The sequence below is a fragment of the Typopeltis vanoorti genome, chromosome 4, assembly GCF_054136105.1.
Source record: "Typopeltis vanoorti isolate ZY-2024b chromosome 4, IOZ_Tvanoo_1.0, whole genome shotgun sequence".
Taxonomy (NCBI): domain Eukaryota; kingdom Metazoa; phylum Arthropoda; class Arachnida; order Uropygi; family Thelyphonidae; genus Typopeltis; species Typopeltis vanoorti.
Genome location: NC_143552.1, coordinates 67,912,517 through 67,934,619, shown reverse-complemented (window position 1 = coordinate 67,934,619; position 22,103 = coordinate 67,912,517). Strand labels below are relative to the sequence as shown.

At 35.9% G+C, this 22,103-nt stretch overlaps 1 protein-coding gene across 2 annotated transcripts in view; it reads left to right on the top strand.

Moving 5' to 3' along the window:
* LOC150107381 (RNA-binding region-containing protein 3-like) overlaps positions 1-22,103 on the top strand; it is a 168,588-nt gene that overhangs the window by 35,134 nt on the left and 111,351 nt on the right. For both annotated transcript variants that reach the window (XM_090391245.1, XM_090391244.1), the window contains exon 5: positions 3,183-3,294. In XM_090391245.1, coding sequence (XP_090247371.1) covers positions 3,183-3,294 — 112 coding nt within the window. The remainder of the gene's footprint in view (positions 1-3,182; positions 3,295-22,103) is intronic.

Genomic DNA, 22,103 nt, shown 5'->3' with positions numbered 1-22,103 from the left:
TTGTCTTGCTGAAAGAGACAGTGGTCAGTTCTATCCTTAGAAATGCCACAAAGTAGGAAACAATGCATTGTTTAGAATGTTCAGATATCTCTCTCTCTCTCTCTCTCTGAGTTCAGTGTTCATAGTTTGGATTATGCACTCTCTGGTAGGAGACATTCACCAGGCATCTGCCATGCCTGCACCCATCCATCTGATCAATAGATGGAGTAGCGTGATTCATCACTCCATAACACAGCTTTCCAAGCTTCCACGTCCCACTCCACTGTACACATTCTTTGCACCACTGAAGATGATGCTGCTGCTTATTGGTTCGGATAATGTGGGGCTTGCATATTGTGGTCCTACTATGGAAACTCATGTTGCGAGCCTTGGTTCTGAATGCTTTTGTGCAGATTTGTGTTCCAGTTAATGCCCAATGTGCATTCAATGTGTCAGATGATGAATGGCAGTTTTCATATTATCCTTTGTAGCATCATATGGTCACATTCGGTGAGTGTGGTTGGTCATCCTCTGCAGGTAGCACTTGCAGTTGAATCCAATTTGCCAAACATGGCATCCTGCGGCATGGCATCCTATCACAGTGCCTTTTTCAAACTCTGTCAGTTCCCTTCTTGCAGTCATTTCACCCGGACACAGTCACACTGTCTCAGGAGCATCATATTCCTTCAATTTATACTGGCTACAAACATATGACTTGTTACATGGTGTGATGCACCTTGCCCATGTGGGGTGTCCATTGACTTCTTTCCAAGCAGTGCATGATAGGTTTGTGCATATAAACTGTTATTAATATGCTAATCTTTTATGCTGTGACCCAAATCTAGAGCATGTGTATTATGCAAATCAGGAAAGTATCCCAATGTCTGTAAGTGCGAAGGTGTATTAACCATATTATCACTTAACATTAGATTGGCAGATTACCACACTAAATGCTGTATTATGTAATGTTAAAGTTATTGAGTAGACTTGTTGAATGCTATGTTGCTTAAAGCGAAGAAAATTAAATTCAGTTATTGGTAATTGCTTTTATTAAGCATCGCATATAATTAGTTATTATTAAAGTGTGTTATTGTTAAAAAAAACTTTTTTAGAAATCTAAACTAAGGCCACAGCCATACTCTGTTGTTTGTCCTATAAGAAGATCCCTTTTCACCAAATAGGAGAGACTGATCTGTTTTCCAAACCATTCATTCAAAGTTAATTTAACCCTCCCCAACTTATAACACTGCAGACAGGTGAGCCCCAACTTATGCACATAACACTTTCATGAAAATGTGTATCTAAGTTGAATGTTCTTAAGTTGAATTTATTCTTTCATAAGATGCATTAAAAAAATTAATGTATTTCTGAAATAAATTCCTTTGATACAAAGGTAGTAAAAATAACTATTTCCAAAATAATTAATTCTAATTAAGTATATTAATTAAATGCAATGTCCTTTTTGGTTCCTTCATGGAAAGAAATAAATTGCAATATATATATGATAGCTCAATTGGTTTCAGCAGAGTCCCTTTGCTTGGAAAAACCTGGGTTTGAATGCCATCTCTGATGTGATGGTATTCAAACTTTCAGACTTTAACCCTTTATCAGGGCTTTTCAGTCAGAGGTTAGTTAGCCAGTCTCTTAAAAATATGGAGGAGTTCCCCTCGTGAAACTTGGGTTTATTATCCTTGAAAACAGGCAAACGGGGTCCCACAAACACACTTATCTACTGGCTTTGTGAACACATGTAGAATAGCATTGGACAAGAAAGGCAATGGAAAATCACCTAGGTCTATAATAATTCCCTAGCATAGTAGCACTGCTACCTCACTGACCTTTGGATTAAGAGAAAACATATTCATAATAATTGTCAGTACATGACTAATATAAAATTATTTTTGTATTCATTAATACAAAAAATTATTAATTATGTATGCTTACAATAAAGAGCTTATTGTAAAAAACAAGGAATACACACACACTCTCTCTCTCTCTCTCTCTCTCTATATATATATATATATATATTAATCTGTAGAATATGTTCAGCAACTGAAGAAAATTCAATATGGCATAGAAAGGGGAAAGGAATTACTAGAGTAAACATTTTTCATTGCACATTGAAAAATGTCAGTGAACTTCAAGCAATGTAAAATGTCTGTGAGCACAGTAATCTGTTTGTAAAATGAACTGGAGTCATAGTTTATTAGCCTGCACGATGTTCATAAATACAAATCGTTCATATTTTGAAAGTTCATAAGTAGAGGTTCAACTGTGCTGTATTAGAAATGAAAATGATTGTTGTCATTAGTAAATAAATAACTAATAATAAATAGCCATGTATCACTAATAAAATGTGTTTTTCTATGTGTGGCATGTGCTGATAAATATACTAATATATAAGTAGTTATCACATTTGCTTCAACATTGATGTAGAACTACAGGGTATAAATTAGCCATAGTATTATAACAAAAGCTTAGAGATTAATCCAGGTCTGGGATTGACATGTGACCATGATATATTAGGCTACTGTGGTACTCCAGCTGAACTGACACCTGACTAAAGATATTTGCTTGACTGGTGAGCGAGATAAAATTTTACAAGCTCAGTATATACATTTTTAGTATTTTTAAAAATACTTAAACAGCTTAGTACATATAGTTGAGGACAACTTTTCTTTTCATTTTAAATAGAAGGGCATTTATTTCTAAATAACTGTGGTAAGTCATGCTTTTTAACACGTTCATTGCCAATCACGCGACATTACTTGATGCGAATTCTCACCAAATGGCCGATCACGCGTTATCACGTGGACATCGCTATCAAGTAAAAAAAATTTGGCCACCACACGAAATTCCAATTTTTAGCTTGGCAATGAATGTGTTAATGATGTATGTAGCTGATGTATTAATTATTTCCTTTAAAGTCTATTAATATGTTCTTTTGCTCATGTAGCAATGACTGACATTCAAGTAGTAAATACAGGCTACATTGCATTTGTTAGTTTGAATATTGTTGTACTGTTTTCCTTTTTATTTTTCCAATAAAATGACAATGAACAAAGATAACAGGCACTAAGTTTATTATTTACATTTTTTCACTTGTTGGCTGTTATTTATTTTAAAAAAAGTGCTTTTATTTTGTTGAATAATTAAGCCAGTATAATAAAAGTGATGTTTGATTAAACATCCTGATTTTCCAGGTTAGATTATCTTCCATCTCCCCTTCTCTACTACAAGTATCCTGAACCATCTCCATCTGTTATTGCTAATATTGCACATGCTTTGGCATCAGTCCCTAAATTTTATACTCAGGTAGGAATGGTATAGTTCAAATTAAATTTTTAATTTTTTTTTTCAAATAAGAAAAAATTTTAAATATCCATTTTTATATATTACAAAGATAAATAATAAAATATCCATTGTGTATTTAGAAATCAAAATAATATATTAAGTGTTTCTCTGCATAGCCATTTCATTTAAATATGTATGCACCGAAAAATGTGAAGGATCTGTGGTCGGTCTGGCAAAATGAGAAGAACGAAAATGTCGACGTATGTGAGAAGTGTCGGGATAGGCTGGAGCGTTTAGGAATGGAAGCTGACATCGGGACCGTAGCGGAAGAACTTCGGCGGGAGTTTATGAAAATGAAAAATGACCTTCATCTTCTTCATGAGGAAGTGATCGGTAAGGAGATACTGGAAGTTAAAGCGGAGTTTAATGTGTTAAACAGAGAAATTAGGACTATAGAGATTACTTTAGCTGAAGTAACTAGAACAGGATTACATATGGGTGAGTCTTTGGTGAATGATTCAGTAATAAATAGTATGGGAGTGATTGGGATTCAATATAATAAAACCACAAGTGGCCTAAAAGAAATGAGATGTAGTGAGAGTGGGGGGGTAAGTGATAGAGAGTTGAGTAATGAAGCTGGGAGAGTCATGCTGAATAGTGTAGAGAATGAGTCCATGAGTGTGGACTTGAATGAAGTTAAGAGTAGTAAAATATATGGTGATTCTATGATTAAGGGTATGGAGAGTGGTATGCATGAGGAGTGCTTGGCTGATGGGACAATAGAAAGAGTGGCTTTAGCAATAAAGAGAGGGCATGAAGCAGACAAGATGATAGTTATGGTGGGTACGAATGACCTGAGAGGTAGTATAAATCGGGTAGGAAAAGATTTAAGAACATTATTAGATATTGTGAAGAGGAAAAGTGTCAATGGGAGAATAGTGTGTGTGCTGCCTCGTTTTGACAATTACGAGTTAAGTAGACGAGCAATGATAATGAATGATGTGATTGCAAGAATGTGCAGAAAAAGAGGTCTGGAGTTTGTTGATGTTTGGAGTGTGTTTGAAGGAAAAAGGCAGTTGTATGCTAGAGATGGACTGCATCTTAACATGGAAGGACATAAGCGATTGAAGAAGTTATTGTTTTCTGAACAGGTTGAAGTTATTGGGCAGGGAAACTAATATTGAAAAGGTTGAGTGTAAGAGAGAGAAACTTTAGCACTGATTGTGTATTTATTGATCCTTATAGGCTGAATAAATTGCAGAAGAGAGGGGATAAAAATCGGCATAGGACTACGGTAGTTAGTGACTTATATATCAGTTCTAAAGCCGGTACAAGATCTAGAGGGAATCTGCAATTTTTTTATACCAATGCTAGAAGCATTCGAAATAAGAGAGAAGAATTTTTGGCATTAGTCAGTGAAATCTCACCAAAAGTTGTAGGCATTAGTGAAACTTGGCTGTCAGCAGAAGATGTGGTCACTGGAATTGAATGTGATGGGTACACTATTTTCAGGGAGGATAGAGAAGATAGAACAGGGGGAGGAGTACTGTTGATGATAGCTGATGTGATGCAGCCAAAGAAAGTAGTATATCATGATGATAGACATGTGAATAAGAGTTCATTTGAGGCAGTCTGGTGCGAAATAGCGACCAACGCAACCAAATATACAGTTGGATGCTGCTATAGGCCAGGGAGTACGGGGGGAGATATTGAATTCATGCATCAGCAACTTAGTGCAATGAGTGAAGGCTTGGTGATTATTATGGGGGATTTTAATTACGGTGATATCAATTGGAAGGAGGAAATATCACGTAGCAAAAAGGAAATGGAATTCATACATCTTCTACGAGATAATTACTTGAAACAGCACGTAACTGAAGGGACACGTGGTGTGAGAGTGTTGGACCTGGTTATTGGTTCAGAGGTTATATGCATAAGTAAGGTGTCCTCGTTACCTCCAGTTGGTGAAAGCGATCATGTGGTATTGACTTGGGAGGTTGCAAAATCTGTGGATTTTTCTATTAAGAAGGGGTATGTACGGAACTACAGGTTAGGCAATTATAACAAGCTTCGGAGTGAGCTTGCAGCCATCCCATGGCAGAACATATTGCAAGGGAAAGATGTTAGCAGTGCTTGGGATAAAATCAGCGGGTATCTGAGGAAAGCAATATCAGATTGTGTCCCCATGGTTAGGAGGTCAAACAAGGCAGGCATTAGATGGATGAGCAGTAGTATCAAGCTTGAACTGCAAAAAAAGAAAATGTTATGGAGAATTTACAAGGAGAAAGGCGATCAGGACACCCATGAGCAGTACAAGGCTCAAGCTAGGAAAGTTACCAGCATAGTAAGAAAAGCTAAATCAGATTATGAGAAGACCTTAGCCAAAGAGATCAAGGGTAATCCCAAAGAGTTCTTCCGCTATGTGGCAAGTAAGAGGAAGAATGACTTCGGAAGGATAACCTTAGTGGGTGCTGATGGTATTGAGGTGACAAAATCAGATGTAATAGTCGAGTTACTGAGTGATCACTTTTCAAAAGTCTATCACCCAAGTGAGGATATCTCTATACCTACAGCAATACCTAATGTGAGAATTGAAGCTAAAGAATCAGAGGTATTAAATATATTGCAAAACTTAAATGCAAACACTGCGGTAGGCTTAGATGGAATATCAGCTCGGGTGTTGCGTGAATGTGCAAATGAATTGTCAAACCCTCTCACCTGGATATTTAACTTAAGTTTGAACTCTGGTATGGTCCCTAGGGAGTGGAAGTTAGGCAAAGTGGTTCCTTTGCATAAGGGTGGCTCTAAAACTGCGGTATTGAATTACAGACCAATCACCATCTCAGGAGTAGTGGTAAAAGTATTGGAAAAGTTGGTTAAAGACAAAATTCAAGAATGGGTGGATCAGGATATGATACTCTATAGAGGCCAACATGGTTTTGTTAAAGGTAGATCCTGCCTTAGCAATCTATTAACTATTCATAATAGAATAACATCTGAGTTGGACAAAGGAACTGGCTACACAGTGGTACTTCTGGATTTTGCTAAGGCTTTTGACAGGATACCCCATAGAACACTGTTACGCAAATTGGAGCAGATGGGAATGGATATTAAATTGGTGATATGAATAGGAGAATGGCTCAGGGAGAGATACCATAAGGTGGTGTATGGAGGAGCCGAGTCCAGAATGAGGCAGGTGACCAGTGGTGTGCCTCAGGGCTCTGTGCTTGGGCCAATGTTGTTTAATTTGTATATAAATGATATAGGAAACGGCTTAAAGGGAGATATTCAGTTGTTTGCTGATGATGCAAAGTTGTGTAGTGCAATAAAAAATCAAGCTGATGTTGAAAGTTTGCAGGAGGATTTAAATAAGCTGGTAAAATGGGCAAAAGAAAATGGATGTCAGTTCAATGTGGAAAAGTGTAAAGTCATGCATTTTGGGATTAAAAGATTACCAGCTGTGTACTACATCGATGGAAAGGTACTCCAAGAGATTGATGAGGCTAGGGACTTAGGGGTATTGGTAGATAGGGAGATGAAGTTCAGAGGACACATTGCTAAGGTGTCCAAGATTGCACATAGGATTACTTGGTTGTTGAGGAACACACTGACATCCAGAGATAAAGAGGTTATTATTCCCCTTTATAAAGCATTGATACTTCCACATTTGGATTACTGTGCTCAGGTCTGGTCACCTGGATTCCTTGGAGATGAGGAGGCTGTGGAGAGGGTTCAGAGAAGAGTGACCAAGTTGGTGAGTGATATAAAAAATGCTCCCTACATTGATAGATTGAGAGCTTGTGGATTGCAGAGATTGGTTGATAGGCGAAGAAGAGGGGATATGATAGAAACATTCAAATTACTAAAAGGTTTTTATAGGATTGATGCAGGGGAAATGTTTCAGCTGTGTGAAAGTGATGGAAGAACAAGAGGTCATCTCTGGAAATTAAAGAAGAGTGTGGTTAACAAAGGTGTCAGAACAAGGTTTTTTGCCTGGAGGGTGGTGAATGAGTGGAATTCATTGCCTGACTTAGTTGTGAGCTCTTCGTCTGTAAATGAATTCAAGAAGAGATATGACAGATATTGTTTTGCTAGTTTGGGTCTCCCGCGATGAATCTGCTGACTCCATGGAGATACCCGTAATAATAATAATAATGATCTAATCCATATTGCAGATTTAGTTATTTAGTTGTTTTAATTATTATTTATGGAAATTCATGCAAAGATGATTGTTGAACTTTGTGTAGCACTCTGTTGTGGATAATTTGGAGTTTAGGAAAAAAGCAAGGAAAAAGAAGAAATAATAAAATTAGTATATCATAATTTTCAGGATTTGAATGTTAAGGAGAATTATTATAGATGTAATAATTTATTATTATTATTACAAATAATAAAATTCACGAAAACCAGAAAGTAGGTGGCACTCAAAGTGGAGCCAGAATCACTTTTCATTATGCACTTAGTCGCATGATCTAGTCTTTCAATTGTCTTTGCAAGATGATTGTTTTTTTTTTGTTTTTTTTTAAATAACAGTATTAAAAACATTTCTATTATGTAAAATGTAAGCATTTAATTACACTAAGCTAATTCATGTTGTGAGCTGTGAAAATAAACTTATAACAATATTATATTACAATTGTGCACCTGCTTTAGGAGTAAAGATGTTGGAAGAATAAGATGTATAGATGTACTTACAGCGTTTAATTCTTCTTCATCATCCATAGTGTATGTAGACTGTTGGGGCACTATAAAGGTGATAGTACCCTAACACTCTCTCTCTCTCTCCAGATATTTGTCTTGGGATCTCCTTAACAAAGTGGTGAACGAAGAATTAATCCATTTCCTAATATTATCTATCACAGTGATTCTAGGTCATCCTTGATGTCTTTTACCAGAAATGAAGCCCTCTAGTGCTCATTTAGGTAAGCTTTTTGATCTAGTTATGTGGCCCAGCCACCAGAGCTGTTTTCAATCTGTTTTAATGATATCAATCTGTTTTCAATTTGTTTTCACGAGATATTTTCTCGTGAAAGGTGGATTTTCTTCTAACCTTGTCATTTATTATGTGTGCCATATATGGTTTCTTCAAAAAGTTTTCTGTAGCACTTCATCCCAAAGATCAATAATCTTTTCTCATTAAACTGTTCAAATTAAACATATTTGGTCATTTGAAAGTTAAGCATAAAAAAACTTATTGTTTAATACTGACCATATACAAATATTTTAACATTCTTTGCCTACCAGTTTCGCTAGCAAACTGTCTAGCTTTTTCAAGGCATTGACGGAAAAGTATAAAAAATACTAGTAAATACAAATTGAAAGGAACATTAAAAACGTTGTAAACACTAGTAGCTAAAGTTGCACGTTCGCATGACACAGACTGAGTGGACTTATTGTTCTTAATCATTATCACGCATGCGTGTTTGTTGTAAATGCATAAAATGATTGCATTTTTGAAAATTATGGAGACAACTACCACTTAGCCAAGAAATTAGCGGCAACACTCAAGGAGTTGGTAGGTCATTCCCCCTCCTACATAAAAAACACACGACACTTTATAAACAAAATTAAAAACATAACACTCGACAAAGACGACTTATTAGTCAGTTTCGACGTTTCTGCCCTTTTCACTAATGTCCCTATCAATGACACAATTCTCCTACTACAGAACAAATTTCTGCCCGACATTAAGCCCTCTTTGCCCACGTACTACAGTCCGGTTACTTCGTGTGGCAAAACAAATTCTACCTACAAAAAGAAGGCACAGCCATGGGCTCACCACTATTCCCCTCAAATCGCTAACATCTACATGGAAACCTTTGAGCAAAGGGCTCTTGATTCCGCCATGCTAAGACCGACAGTCTGGCTTAGATACGTTGACGACGTGTTCGCGATCTGGTCGCACAGGCGACAAACGCCTGACACATTCTTAGCCACCTGAACAAACAACACGAACGCATACAATTCACCATCGAAATCGAAAATCAAAATTCACTCCTGTTCCTAGATACACTAGTCACACGTCTTCCTTCGGGCGGTCTATCCTTCACGGTCTACCGAAAACCGACACACACTGGCCAATACATACATGCTACTTCATACCACCACCCATCACAAAAATATGGAGTCATTAACACCCTTAAAAACAAAGCTGCAACAATTTGCTCTAACCAACAAGCCCTGAAACAAGAACTAAAAATCATCAGTGACACATTCATAAATAATGGCTATAACAAAAATACCGTTAATAAAATACTCCATGAAACTACAACAAAACGAATCTAGATTACGGTAAAACCATAGACATCCCATACATTAAAGGGTTATTGGAAAAAATCAACAGAATCCTACAACATTATAACCTCGATGCCACCTTTAAACCGCCCACTAAACTTAAAACCATATTCAACTCCTCTAAGGATCCTCTCCTCCCATTAGCACATCCTGGAGTCTATTGCATCCGCTGCACCTGTAACTTACCGTACATTGGTGAAACAGGACAATCCCTATACACAAGAAAGAGCACATTAGACACATTAAATATAACCATTATGGTGAAGCAGGCCTCTCAGACCATGCACTCAACACCTCACACCAAATCAACTGGAAAAGCACCTGCTCTTTACACCGCACAAAAACCTGGTAAAGGAAATTTAAGGAAGCCTGCGAAATCTTGATAAAGCACCCAAATATCAACAACAAAGATGGCATGAAAATTCCAAGGATCTGGATGGCACACATTCAGCCCACCTGATATATGAGATCCAGCATAAGTCATGACTCTAACCAATCTTCAGCTAGTATTAGAAACCATTCCATACCAACTAGCTGGAATGTGTACATGATGTTAATATATGTATATAGATAGATACTTGTTGTTGTGCCCAATGTATTTCTACGACCAACAGATAACACTAATAATAGGACTCTAGCGTTGATGTATAATTTTTTTTTTTTTTTTTTCACCAGAGGTCAGGCCAACAATTGTTGTAGCGGTTGGTCAGTGTCTTTAACAAACCAGTTTGATTGTAGTGTAGCTTGTTTTCTGTGTATAGTTGTATGCTCCAGAAGATGACCTTGACATAAAGGTCGAAATGTCGAATGTAGATTTTAGTTATATTAAACTAAAGTTTTTATTCAAACACGGTAGTTGTCTCCATAATTTTCAAAAATGCATTCGGATCACCGCGTAAGCCTAAAAGAAAGGAAGCATAATGTGATTACTACCTAGCTGTAGTTCAGATGGATTTAGAGAGAGGATGAGGTTTTTCATGAACTGTTAAGAATAGTACCCTAGTTTCTGTTGAGGTTTCCACCAGTTTTTAACACTACTGCGGCTTCCTTGATTAAACGATGTCTGTAATCATCATCTAAATATGGCATGGAGCTACTTTCCCACTCTATCGTGTTTTTAGACGTACAGAAATGATGTGCTAAGCCGGAAGAAATACTTTTGTTGTGGTTTACATCACCAACGTGCTCTCTCTGTCTGATCTCTGAACTCTGTGAAGTTTGTCCGATGTAGGCGAGACCACAGGAGCAAGGAATGTAATATACTCCTGAATATTTGTAGAATGGCACCTTGTCTTTTGGTGATCCTAAAAAATGTTTGATGCTGGTGGTTGGTTTGAAGATCACTGATGTTGTGGGCTTTTAGTATTCTGGCTATTTGATAAGAAATTGACTTGATGAAGGGAATCACTATAGTAGAAATGTGCTGAGAGTTTGGTTCCTGTCTGGGGTTGAATGTTTTTAATGTTCCTTTCAATTTGCATTTACTAGTATTTTTTATACTTTTCCATCAAGCCTTGAAAAAACTAGACAGTTTGCTAGCGAAACTGGTAGGCAAAGAATGTTAAAATATTTGTATATGGTCAGTATTAAACAATAAGTTTTTTATGCTTAATCTTTTCTCATCTTCTTTATTAGCAATATCCAACTCTCATATCCGTGTAGTAAAACAGAGTTAACAAGAGAATCAACGAGGTAGAATCTTGTAGCTAGCTGTATTTTATTGTCCTTCCAAAGTGGCTGTAATCTCAACAGTTGGGCAACAGTTGCTTTTGCAATGCATGCTTTAATGTCGTGTTTAGACCGGCCATCTGAGTTGTATGCTTCCCAAGTAGGTGAATCTTACTACTTACAGTTTTTCATCATTCCATGAGATTTTCATAGAGTTATTGTCTGAAGATATTATTTTTAATTTGTGAATATTGATCTTTAATCCATAATCTCTAAGTGCCTTAGAAACTGTCTGTTAATTCTAACTTGATATTCATTCTCTGCTATTAGGTAAATGTCATCAGCAAATTTGAAATTATTAATTAATTTATTGGAATTACAGTTGGCGGCAACTGTAATTCCAATACCACTGTTTAATTTAACTAAACAGTATTTAACATTCAATATTCAATAATATAATATTTAATATTTAATGTAATTCTTTACATTATTAAATATTAAATAATGTATTTGAATTAAGGACTTCAGATCCAGAAGTTTTATTTCCAGCTGTCAGGAAATAAAACTGCTTTAATAAATTTGTTGGCAGCTACCCTTGATCAGTAACTTGACATTGAATGAGATGATATTTTAAAATGAAAAAAAAAAAAAAAAGAGTGTAAATTATGCAAAGAAAATAATATATTTTAGATATATGAAGGGCCAAAGGCTTCAATTCGGCAACATATGACTTGTTTAAGTTAAGGGATATAACATCCCGTATCGTTTCTTAGCCGAATAAGAAACTCAAAGAATTTCATGCCGAATATAGTAGAAACTATATAAAGTTCGGCGATTCCAAGCATATGCAAATACCTGGATACTGCAGCAACTGACCCTAAAGGTAGTGCAAGCTGAGGCAACTCATGTCTAAGGTGGAGCAAGCTCCGATCACTATTCTTGATATTTACCCATAATGTGAACTTAGCTCCTAGGAGCTGTATTTCTGTTCAACATTATGAGAGAAGGTCTCTACCCAGACCGGTTTCAACCTTTATTGAAGTCTCATCAGTGAGTAGGTAGACCTAATTAATATCAAGTTTGTAGCGGACAGAACTTACAACCCTTCTATGAGTATTGCCAAGAGGTGTCCTAATAAATTATTAGATATATGAAGAGCCAAAGGCTTCAATTCAGCGACATATGACTTGTTTAAGTTAAGAGATATTACAACCCGTATCGTTTCTTAGCCGAATAAGAAACTCAAAGGGTTTCATGCCGAATATAGTAGAAACTATATAAAGTTCGGCGATTCCAAGCATATGCAAATACCTGGATACTGCAGCAACTGACCCTAAAGGTAGTGCAAGCTGAGGCAACTCATGTCTAAGGTGGAGCAAGCTCCGATCACTATTTCATTAGTTACTGAAGAATACCCCGACTTATCTCTGCTTGTCAGGATATTCTTCAGTAACTAAGCAATCCAATGAGCTGCTTTAGCCACGTTTGCAGTATGTCCTCTAAACTTTAACTCCTTATCCACTAAAACCCTCAAATCCCTGGCTTCATCAATTTCTGGAGTACATTTCCATCAGTGTGGTATATAGCTAGTAGTCTTTTACCGCCAAAATGCACAACCTTACACTTTGCCACATTAAACCAGCATCCATTCTCCTTTGCCCATACTGCCAGTCTATCTAAATCATCCTGCAAAATTTTGACATCATCTTTATTAACTTTGCTATGTCCAATTTTGCATCATCAGCAAACAACTGAATAATTCCTCTCAGATTCTTTCCTATATCATTAATGTACAAATTAAATAGTAGTGACCCAAGAACAGAGCCCTGTGGCATGCTGCCAGTCACAGGCTTTCTACTGGACTTGTCTCCTGAATAAACTATGGTCTGATATCTCTCCATGAATCACTCTCTTATCCATTTGACTAATTATTAGAATTAGAATTCCATGTGGTATCCTGTCAAAAGACTTTGCAAAGTTCATCAGTATCACTGTAAACCCATTACCTTTATCAACTCTCACTGTATTATAAAATGTGAGCAAGTTACTGAGGCAAGACCTACCTTTCACAAAACAGTGTTGCTCTCCACCACTGTCACATAGTATTCCATTTCGATCTATCCATTCCTGTATTTTGCTCTTGACCAATTTCCCCAAATACCTAAACTATGATCCATGATGTGCTGATCAGTCGGTAATTAGCTGCCACTGTCTGTCAGCCTTTTTTATGCAGTGTAACCATTTTCCCTTTCTTTCCATCCTCTTGGGACTAACCCAGATCTGAGACTTAAACAGTATGGTCAAAGGCATTGCCAGTTCCTTAGTATCTTCTTGTTAAGCTCAAGCTGAGTTCACATCAAGGTTCTGTAATATCCTATACACCTCCAATTCATTTACCTCAATTTCTGTATTAGCCTTTGCCTCTCTTGTTATTGTAATATCTCCACCTGCATGATATAATTTTGCAAAGTGTTCACTTAGTAATTCTACTATTTCATCTGATTTGGCTACCTCCCTACCATCAGCATTCATTAAAATCATTCTTCCTTTTACTTGCAACATACTGAAAGAACTCTTTGGGATGCTAATTTCCTTTCATACTCTAATTATATTTCTTACCATACTGGTTACCCTTCTGGCCTATGCTTTGTACTATTCATGTGCCTGCTGATAATCTTTCTCTTTGAATTCTCTACACAATTTTTTTTATTTATTTTATTTTCTCCCTATAGGTCCTGCTTAATGATCGCATTCATCCAGTTAACTCCCACTTGATTTATCCTCTTGACTCTAAGTATGCAATCTTCTATTACTTCCCTCAAACACTCCTTTATCATTCTTCGTACACTATCAACATCCAGCTGTTGCAGTTTCACATGCCATGGCATTAATCCAAGCAATCTCCTATGTTTTTGTTATACTTACCAGCCATATAACTCCACATATACCCCTCTCCTCTTTACTGAAAATTCCACACTTTTAACACTTCTCAGCTCAAGACTATATGATCTCTCTCTCTCTCATCAATTGGTGACAATGTGATCATATTGGTTATAGACAAATTCTCTGGTGTAGTTACTAGGTCTATCACTCAAACCTCTATTACATTCCATTTCATGCTACCAAGATAGACAGGCAGACTCCAGTGTATGTGAATTTGGGCTTACAAATTATCTTAAAATGGCTATGGGAAGAAATTTGAGTTATAAAAAGTTTACTAAACACCTTTACATAGTATACTTGCATGTCACTTACCAGCAGTTTTCCTTCACTAAACATAGCCATGTTGTGTAAATTTATTCATACACTTAAATAATATTTAGTGTTTGTTTACACTCTGATAGAGTACAGTCAAGGTAAAAGGAACAGAAGTAGAAAAAGTGACCCCACCGCATAAACACATCAAAATTGATCTAGAAATGAAATTGAAAATTATAAAGAAACATGATGCTGGATAAAAAAAGTTGGAAAAGATGGATCTTAAGGCCTCGTGTTTCTCAAAAGTCCAAAGAGAAATAAATGATGCTTTAGCCTGTTATCAAGAGATTTATGGAGAGAAGGAAGAAGCCACTGTTCAGTCATCTCTCCATAATTTAATAAAGGAGATTGAAAAGCCAAATTAAACATTTTTTAAAAACTTTTTTTTTCATACTCTTTATACTTTATTATATTACTTTGCATTAATAATTACATATTGAAATATAATTTGTGTGCGTCCCGTAAATGAAACCAACAGAAATATCTTTTAAAACATGTTAATGTACTACACGCACACACAATACTATAAACACATAAAACAGGTGGGGTGAGTTAAATCTGATTTACTGAAAATTTGTGTTACATAAAGTTTGCAGAGCATAACTTTTACTTAAAAACTGCTGTTAAGTGACATACTATGTAAAGGTGTTTAGTAAACTTTTATAACTCAAATTTCTTCTCATAGCCCTTTTAGGAATCTGTGTATATTGCTGTTTAGAATAAATTACAGCACTGTCTCTTGTTTCAATTAATTTATCAATTTTTTTTTATTATCTGGAAGATTTTTCCTTCAGAAGGCGGTTATAACCCACATATTCACTCTTGGATAAATTCAGTATTGACAAGTTTCTTAAATCCAGATGGTTCCTTTTTTCAGATCCCACAAAAGTATATTGTTGAGAATTATATATATATATAGGCTTAAAATATGCTGAGAACCCCAGAAGGAATGAATTAAATGGTGGTTTAACAATTCCAGTACTTTGTTTCTATCTTTATCAGGGATACAATATATGGAAGATAAATGGAATACAATATATGGAAGGGAGAATAAATAAATGGAAGAGATTAAACTGAATGCCTAAGAGAAGCAGCACTCACTGTGGGTACCTGACATTTGTCTTGAGGCAGTTTGCAAGGTGCTGCTGCTTCTGTGAAACTTGTTCTAATTTAAGAACTTGGCAATGCATTGCTGCCAAGTGCAGCATGGCTACTTTGGCAACTATCTGTTTTCATAAGAGCTAAGTTCACATCCCTGGAGATTTAAAGTGCTTTTTCAGAGTGGAATTTGATTTTGAACTTTAGATCTTTTAAGAAGGCTTAACAAGTTTCTTAGACAGACAATTTGTTCTGTCTTGTTCCAGGACCCTCTAGCATCCACAGAGAAGTGCTCTAATTGTTTTGTAATTAAAATGAAAAGCCAAACGGCTTGTTTTCTGGCAACTTAATAGTTATTAAAGGGATAAAAATCCTATGTTTTTGTATATATAGCCACTAAGTGAAACTCAAGATCGAGAACTACGATCTATGAGTTTCAATGCCGAAAAACTATCGGCGAAGGCAATTCGAAGCAAAGGTGGAGCAAGCTCCCTCACTATTCTTGATATTCTCTCATAATGTAAAACACAGCTCCTAGGAGATGTAACACTGTCATTATATTATGAGGAGAGGTCACTACCCAGACTGGTTTCAACCTTTTTTGAGGTCTCATCAGTGAGTAGATAGACCTGGAAGATATCAAAGCTTAGTGAAAAGAACTTACATACCTTCGCTATACGAATGCCATAAAGGTGTGCTTACATTTTGTAATTAAAATGAAAAGCTAAACGGCTTTTCATTTTAATTACAAAAGTTGCCAGAAAAATTACTTAAGTTGCCAGAAAACTACGTTGTTTGGCTTTTCATTTTAATTACAAAATATAAGCACACTTTTATGGCATTCGTATAGTGAAGGTATGTAAGTTCTTTTCACTAAGCTATGATATCTTCCAGGTCTACCTACTCGCTGATGAGACCTCAAAAAAGGTTGAAACCGGTCTGGGTAGTGACCTCTCCTCATAATGCAATGACAGTATTACATCTCCTAGGAGCTGTGTTTTACATTATGAGAGAATATCAAGAATAGTGAGGGAGCTTGCTCCACCTTTGCTTCGAATTGCCTTCGCCGATAGTTTTTCGGCATTGAAACTCATAGATCGTAGTTCTCGATCTTGAGTTTCACTTGCTGGCTATATATACAAAAACATAGGATCCCTTTAATGCTCTAATTGTTGTTTAATTCATTCCTACATTCTGCCTTTCATGTCCATTAAGTTGTCAAAATGAACAGAATTATTAATATCAGTCTGAATAGTTTTACCATTAAAAATAATTCAGCTGAAACTAAAATTGAACCACATTTATGTAAACCTCATGTCTCAAGTTAATTAAATTTTATTCAGCTAGAATGGAGTTGTTACAGTATATAATTTCAACGCTTTCCCTTTGTGATACTGTAAATAGTTTGATTAAAACAAAAATAGAAATATCTTGGCAAATTTTTGTAATAATTCTAAATATGAAATTTCAAATAATTCATTCAAATAAAATCATTCTAACCAGTCTTGGGCTAACTTGTGGGTGGATGGATAGATGGTAGAATGAATCATCATATTCATTTTATCTGTCTGCTTGCAAAATGTAAATTGAAAAAGATTTATCCTTTCAGGAGTCTTCCTTTTACAGTATTTATGCATGGAAAGAATGAGAAATCATATCAAGTTAATGACTGTTAATTCTGTTAATGACTAATCCTGTGATGTCAAAATCTGTTATCTCACATGTAAAAGAAAAAGTTTCAAAAATCTCCGTATTTGGGTAATAGAGCCAGGACAAGCAATGAATATGTTGTTGCTATACAAGGGAGAAATGGAAGAGCCGTTTGCCAATTTTGCCTTTAGTTCAAAATATTCTTCTTGGATTTTGAAGAAAGTGTGCTATTAATCCAAAGTTTGAAGAGATCTTTGGTGTCTGATGGAATTATTTTCTATTGTGATGTCTTTGATGCATTTCGTAAGTGGGAACATGTTTGATACTGGAACTGAATGGCTTTTTCTTCAAACCACTTCATGAGCAAATATGCTACCAAGGAAGAAAGGGAAGAGTTGCCAGTTTTTCCTTTTGTTCAAAATATTTGTCTTGAAATTTAAAGAAAGTGCTATTAATTGAAGAGATTTATGTCCAGTGGAATTAGGTCTTGTAGTAGTCGTAAGGTCTCTGTTAGAAACGTAGGTGAAAAGATTAATGATATCGAGGCTTGTAAGTCAATCAGTCTGAAGTTTAACTTCCACTTGATTTATAGAAAATTCTATAAATTCTTTGTACTGTTGTAAATTTGGGGAGGTTGGGGAAAGCAATGGCGAACTACCCTGTAAAAATCTCACCAGGAATACTTTGTGGGCAATGCCTACAAAGTCACCTATGGTCGGAAATTGTTTTTGCATGCAATCTGGAAATACCTTCTGAAATGCTGAACAGTTTGCTCGGTTAGCTTAGTGGCTATGCGCTTTCAAATACCTGGAAAAGAGTGTCCTGGGTTCGATTCCTGTCGACGACGTGAGGAGCTTAAGGCCCTTTCTCAGCCATAGTCAAGTTAGCCGATCTTGGGCGTAGACAGCAGGGTTTTTCTCTCCAGTTTATCTGGGGGTTTTCATCCCGCAAACCGGGCCCCCTGAATGCACATGGACTACAGTCATGAATACGTCTCAGCCATATGCCGGTCCCGAGCCCGGATAAAATTGGGGAGGTTGGGGAAAGCAATGGTGAACTACCCTGTAAACATCTCACCAGGAATACTTTGTGGGCAATGTCTATAAAGTCACCTATGGTCGGAAATGACTGAAAAGGGAAAATCAATGCTCAATCAGGTTCTATTGTGATGTCTCTGGTACACTCCATAAGTGTATTGCATTCTTTACAAAAGAGGTTGTTTTGCCAATGTGGACCTTACAGATTTGCTAGATATTTGGGTACTGATATTTGGCTAGCAAGCAGATCAGTAGGTTCTATTGTGATATCACTGCCAATATGGAAAAACATCAAAGAGTTCATACAAACGTAGCAGATTTTCTTTTCATCCAAATAGCTGCTGTATTTTTACAAGAAAAATCGCCTAATACGAGAGTGGTCTGAAAAGTTCTCGACCTTGACCATAGATGGCAACAATATTGGCAAGATTTTTTTTTTCTAAGTTGGTACATCTGTCATAGGCATCCATGTGAAATTGCAAGTCATTCTATCAAGTAGTTTGTTTTATACAGCTGTTTGAAGCAAAAGTGTTGTCTGTATCCCTTGAAATGGATAAAATTGAGTATTGTGCAGTTTTAAAATTCTTTGTAAAAGAAGGTTTAACGGCAAAAGAAATTCATTCGAAGTTCATAAAAGTTGGAGCTTAACTTCATTTTTGACAATTAAGAAATGCGCTGCCGAGTTTAAACGTGGCCGTACCAGCCTTGAAGATGATCCACTTGAAGGATGTCCAAAAAGTGTAACAACACCACAAATCGTTGATCAAGATGCACAATATGATATTGCATGACCAGCGAGTCAAAGTGCCTGAAATTGATGAGACTAAAGGCTTTTCAAAAGAACGTGTAGGATATATTTTGCATGAAGAATTACAAATGAAAAGCTTTGCTCAAGATGGGTGCCATGCTTGCTCACAGCAGATCAAAATCTCACTCACATAAAAATCTATGAACAGTGCTTGGAGCGTTTTAACAAGAATAAAACTGATTTTGTGTGTCAATTTATTACTATGGATGAGATTTAGATTCACTATTACACATGAGAATCCAAATAACAGTCAAAACAGTTAACAGAAATGTTCAGTGCCAAAGAAGACAAAGTCAGTTCCATCAGCAGGAAAGGTCATGGCATTGGTGTTTTGGGATGTATTTTGTTTATTAATTATCTTGAAAAGGGTAAAACAATAACCAGAGAATATTATTTTGATCTTTTCATCAGACTAGATGAAAAAATTCGTGAGAAAAGACAGTTTGTAGAAGAAAAAAATCATCTTTCATCAGGACAATCCACTTGCCTACAAAGGTGTTTTGGCAATATGAAAATTAAGATATCTGCACTATGAATTGTTGGAACATGCACCATATTCCTCAGATTTGGCTCCCTCTGACTTCTGTCTTCCCAAAACTAAAACTCTTCCTCACTGGTGAGCATTTTTCTTCGAATCAAGAGGTGATTGCAGCTGTAGAGGGGTAGTTTGCAGATCTTACTGAGAACCACGTCAGGGACGGGATAATGGGGTTGGAGCATCACTGGAATAAATGTATTAGTCTTAAGGGAGATTATGTTGAAAAATAAAAATAATTTTGAAATTATAAATTTGCTTTTTTCATTGTTAGGTCGAGAACTTTTCAGACCACGCTTTTAGAGACATTACAAAAATGGATTGATTTTTTGTAATGTCTCTAAAAAATATTAAACAGGATAAGAGCATTGTAATGCTGAAAGCTGAACTGCAACACAATTTTGATGAATTCCATAGAATACATAAAAAAAAAAAATGCAATCTCTTTAGAATGATACATCTATATAAAACTGGGTCATGATCATGTCATTTCCATAGTAAGATGAATAATTTAATAAAAAACATGCTGAGCTTGTCTAAAGACACACCAAAAACATTATGTCAAGACTCTCTCCCTGGTATCAAGAATTTGTGGAGTCCCAAAAGTACATAGTACTTTTGGGACTCCATAAGTGCAATGCTTGCCAATGAGATTGTTAATACAAAGTGTTCTCCAACTTCATTGCTGCCCAAATATTTTGCAAACCTGCTAAACCCCACATTGGTAAAACAACCTCTTTTGTAAAGAATGCATTTATGGAGTGCACCAAAAACATCACAATAAAACCTACTGATCCCCTTGTAAGCCTTGATATTATTAATTTGTTCACCAATGTACCAAGAACAGGAGCCTTGCAACTACTAAAACAATTATTTCCATTGGTTACAGTAGATCTCTTCAAATATTACATTAATAGCACTTTCTTCAAATTCAAAGAAAATAATATTTTGAACAGGAGAAAGGATTAGCAATGGGCCCTTTCCTATCTCCCATTTTAGCCAATTTGTTCATGGAGTGGTTTGAAGAAAAGGCCATTCAGTACAGGGAACATAACCTGAAGTTTAGCTCACTTATGTCAATGATATATTCATTGTTTGGCCCGTCTCTATTACCTCATTAGAAGAATTTCTCTCATACCTGAATAACATTCACCCTCATATTAAATTCACTGGTGAATTAGAAGTATGCCCTTACCATTTTTAGACATACTGGTTGAGGTATCCAAGCAGAACACACTAAATTTTTCAATGTATTAGGAAGCTATCAAAACACTAGACAATACTTGCACCCCCACGTCACATTACCACCCAGTGCAAAAAATAGGCATTATTTGTTTCCTACATGTAAGAGCTTACCTCTACTAATATAAATAAAAGAAGTCAACAGATAGACTACCTCCATTTTTTTTTCTAAATATACTAGACTGCAAATGAAGATAAACTAGACTACAATAAAACTATAACCATTCCATACATTAAAAGGACATCAGATAGAATAAACAGAATACTACAGAAATACAACCTTAAAGCCACCCTTAAACCCTCTGCAAAATTAAAGAGCTTACCCAGCTCATCTAAAGATCCACTCCTTCTGCTGGCCCACCTGCATTATACCATATTTATGGCAATGCAGTCTGCTTTATGTAGGGGAAACAGGACGCACAATTCCTATCGGACAAAAGGAACATAAATGAAACATTAAATATAATAACTATGATTCGCTGACCTTTCTGATCATGCCCTGAACACTTTACATAGAATTGACTGGAAAAGCACCAGTTGTTTACATCATACCAAAACATGGTATGAAAATAAATTTAAGGAAACCTGTGAGATTCTTATCAACCACCCTAATCTTAATAATAATGATGGTCTAAAAATCCCAAGCATATGGAAGGCACATATTCTACCCACTTAACCTTTCTCCCTAAGAGTTACTATAAATAGCACCATAAGTAATCCAGAATCTTAAATATAATATAACAATTGTAATGTTAAATTAGGACATCATTGTTATTGTAAACTATCTATATGAAAGAATGTTTCTCTGATGTTATCTTAGAATATAGCTTTGATGTAGTTTTAATTTAATAATTAATTAATTTATTTTTATTTATATATTTTTTTAATTGCAAGAGTCCCTGACTAAATTGAATAACTGTTGTAATAGATATGGTATGAGGGTCAGCATTATAAAGACAAAGACAATGAAAATAGGTAGAATTGTTGAAAATGTCAATTGTGTTATGAACGGAGAACCCTTGGAACAGGTAAAAGATTTCAGCTACTTTAGGCGCGCTTTTTACTGAAGATGGTAAATTAAATATGGAAATAGACAACAGAATCAACAAAGCTGGTATGGTGGGAAGTCAATTGAATGAATTCATATGGAATAAGAGAGAAATTGGTCGGAACACTAAATTGGCTGTGTACAGGACAGTGTTCAAACCGATTTTAACTTATGGATCTGATAGCTGGGTCA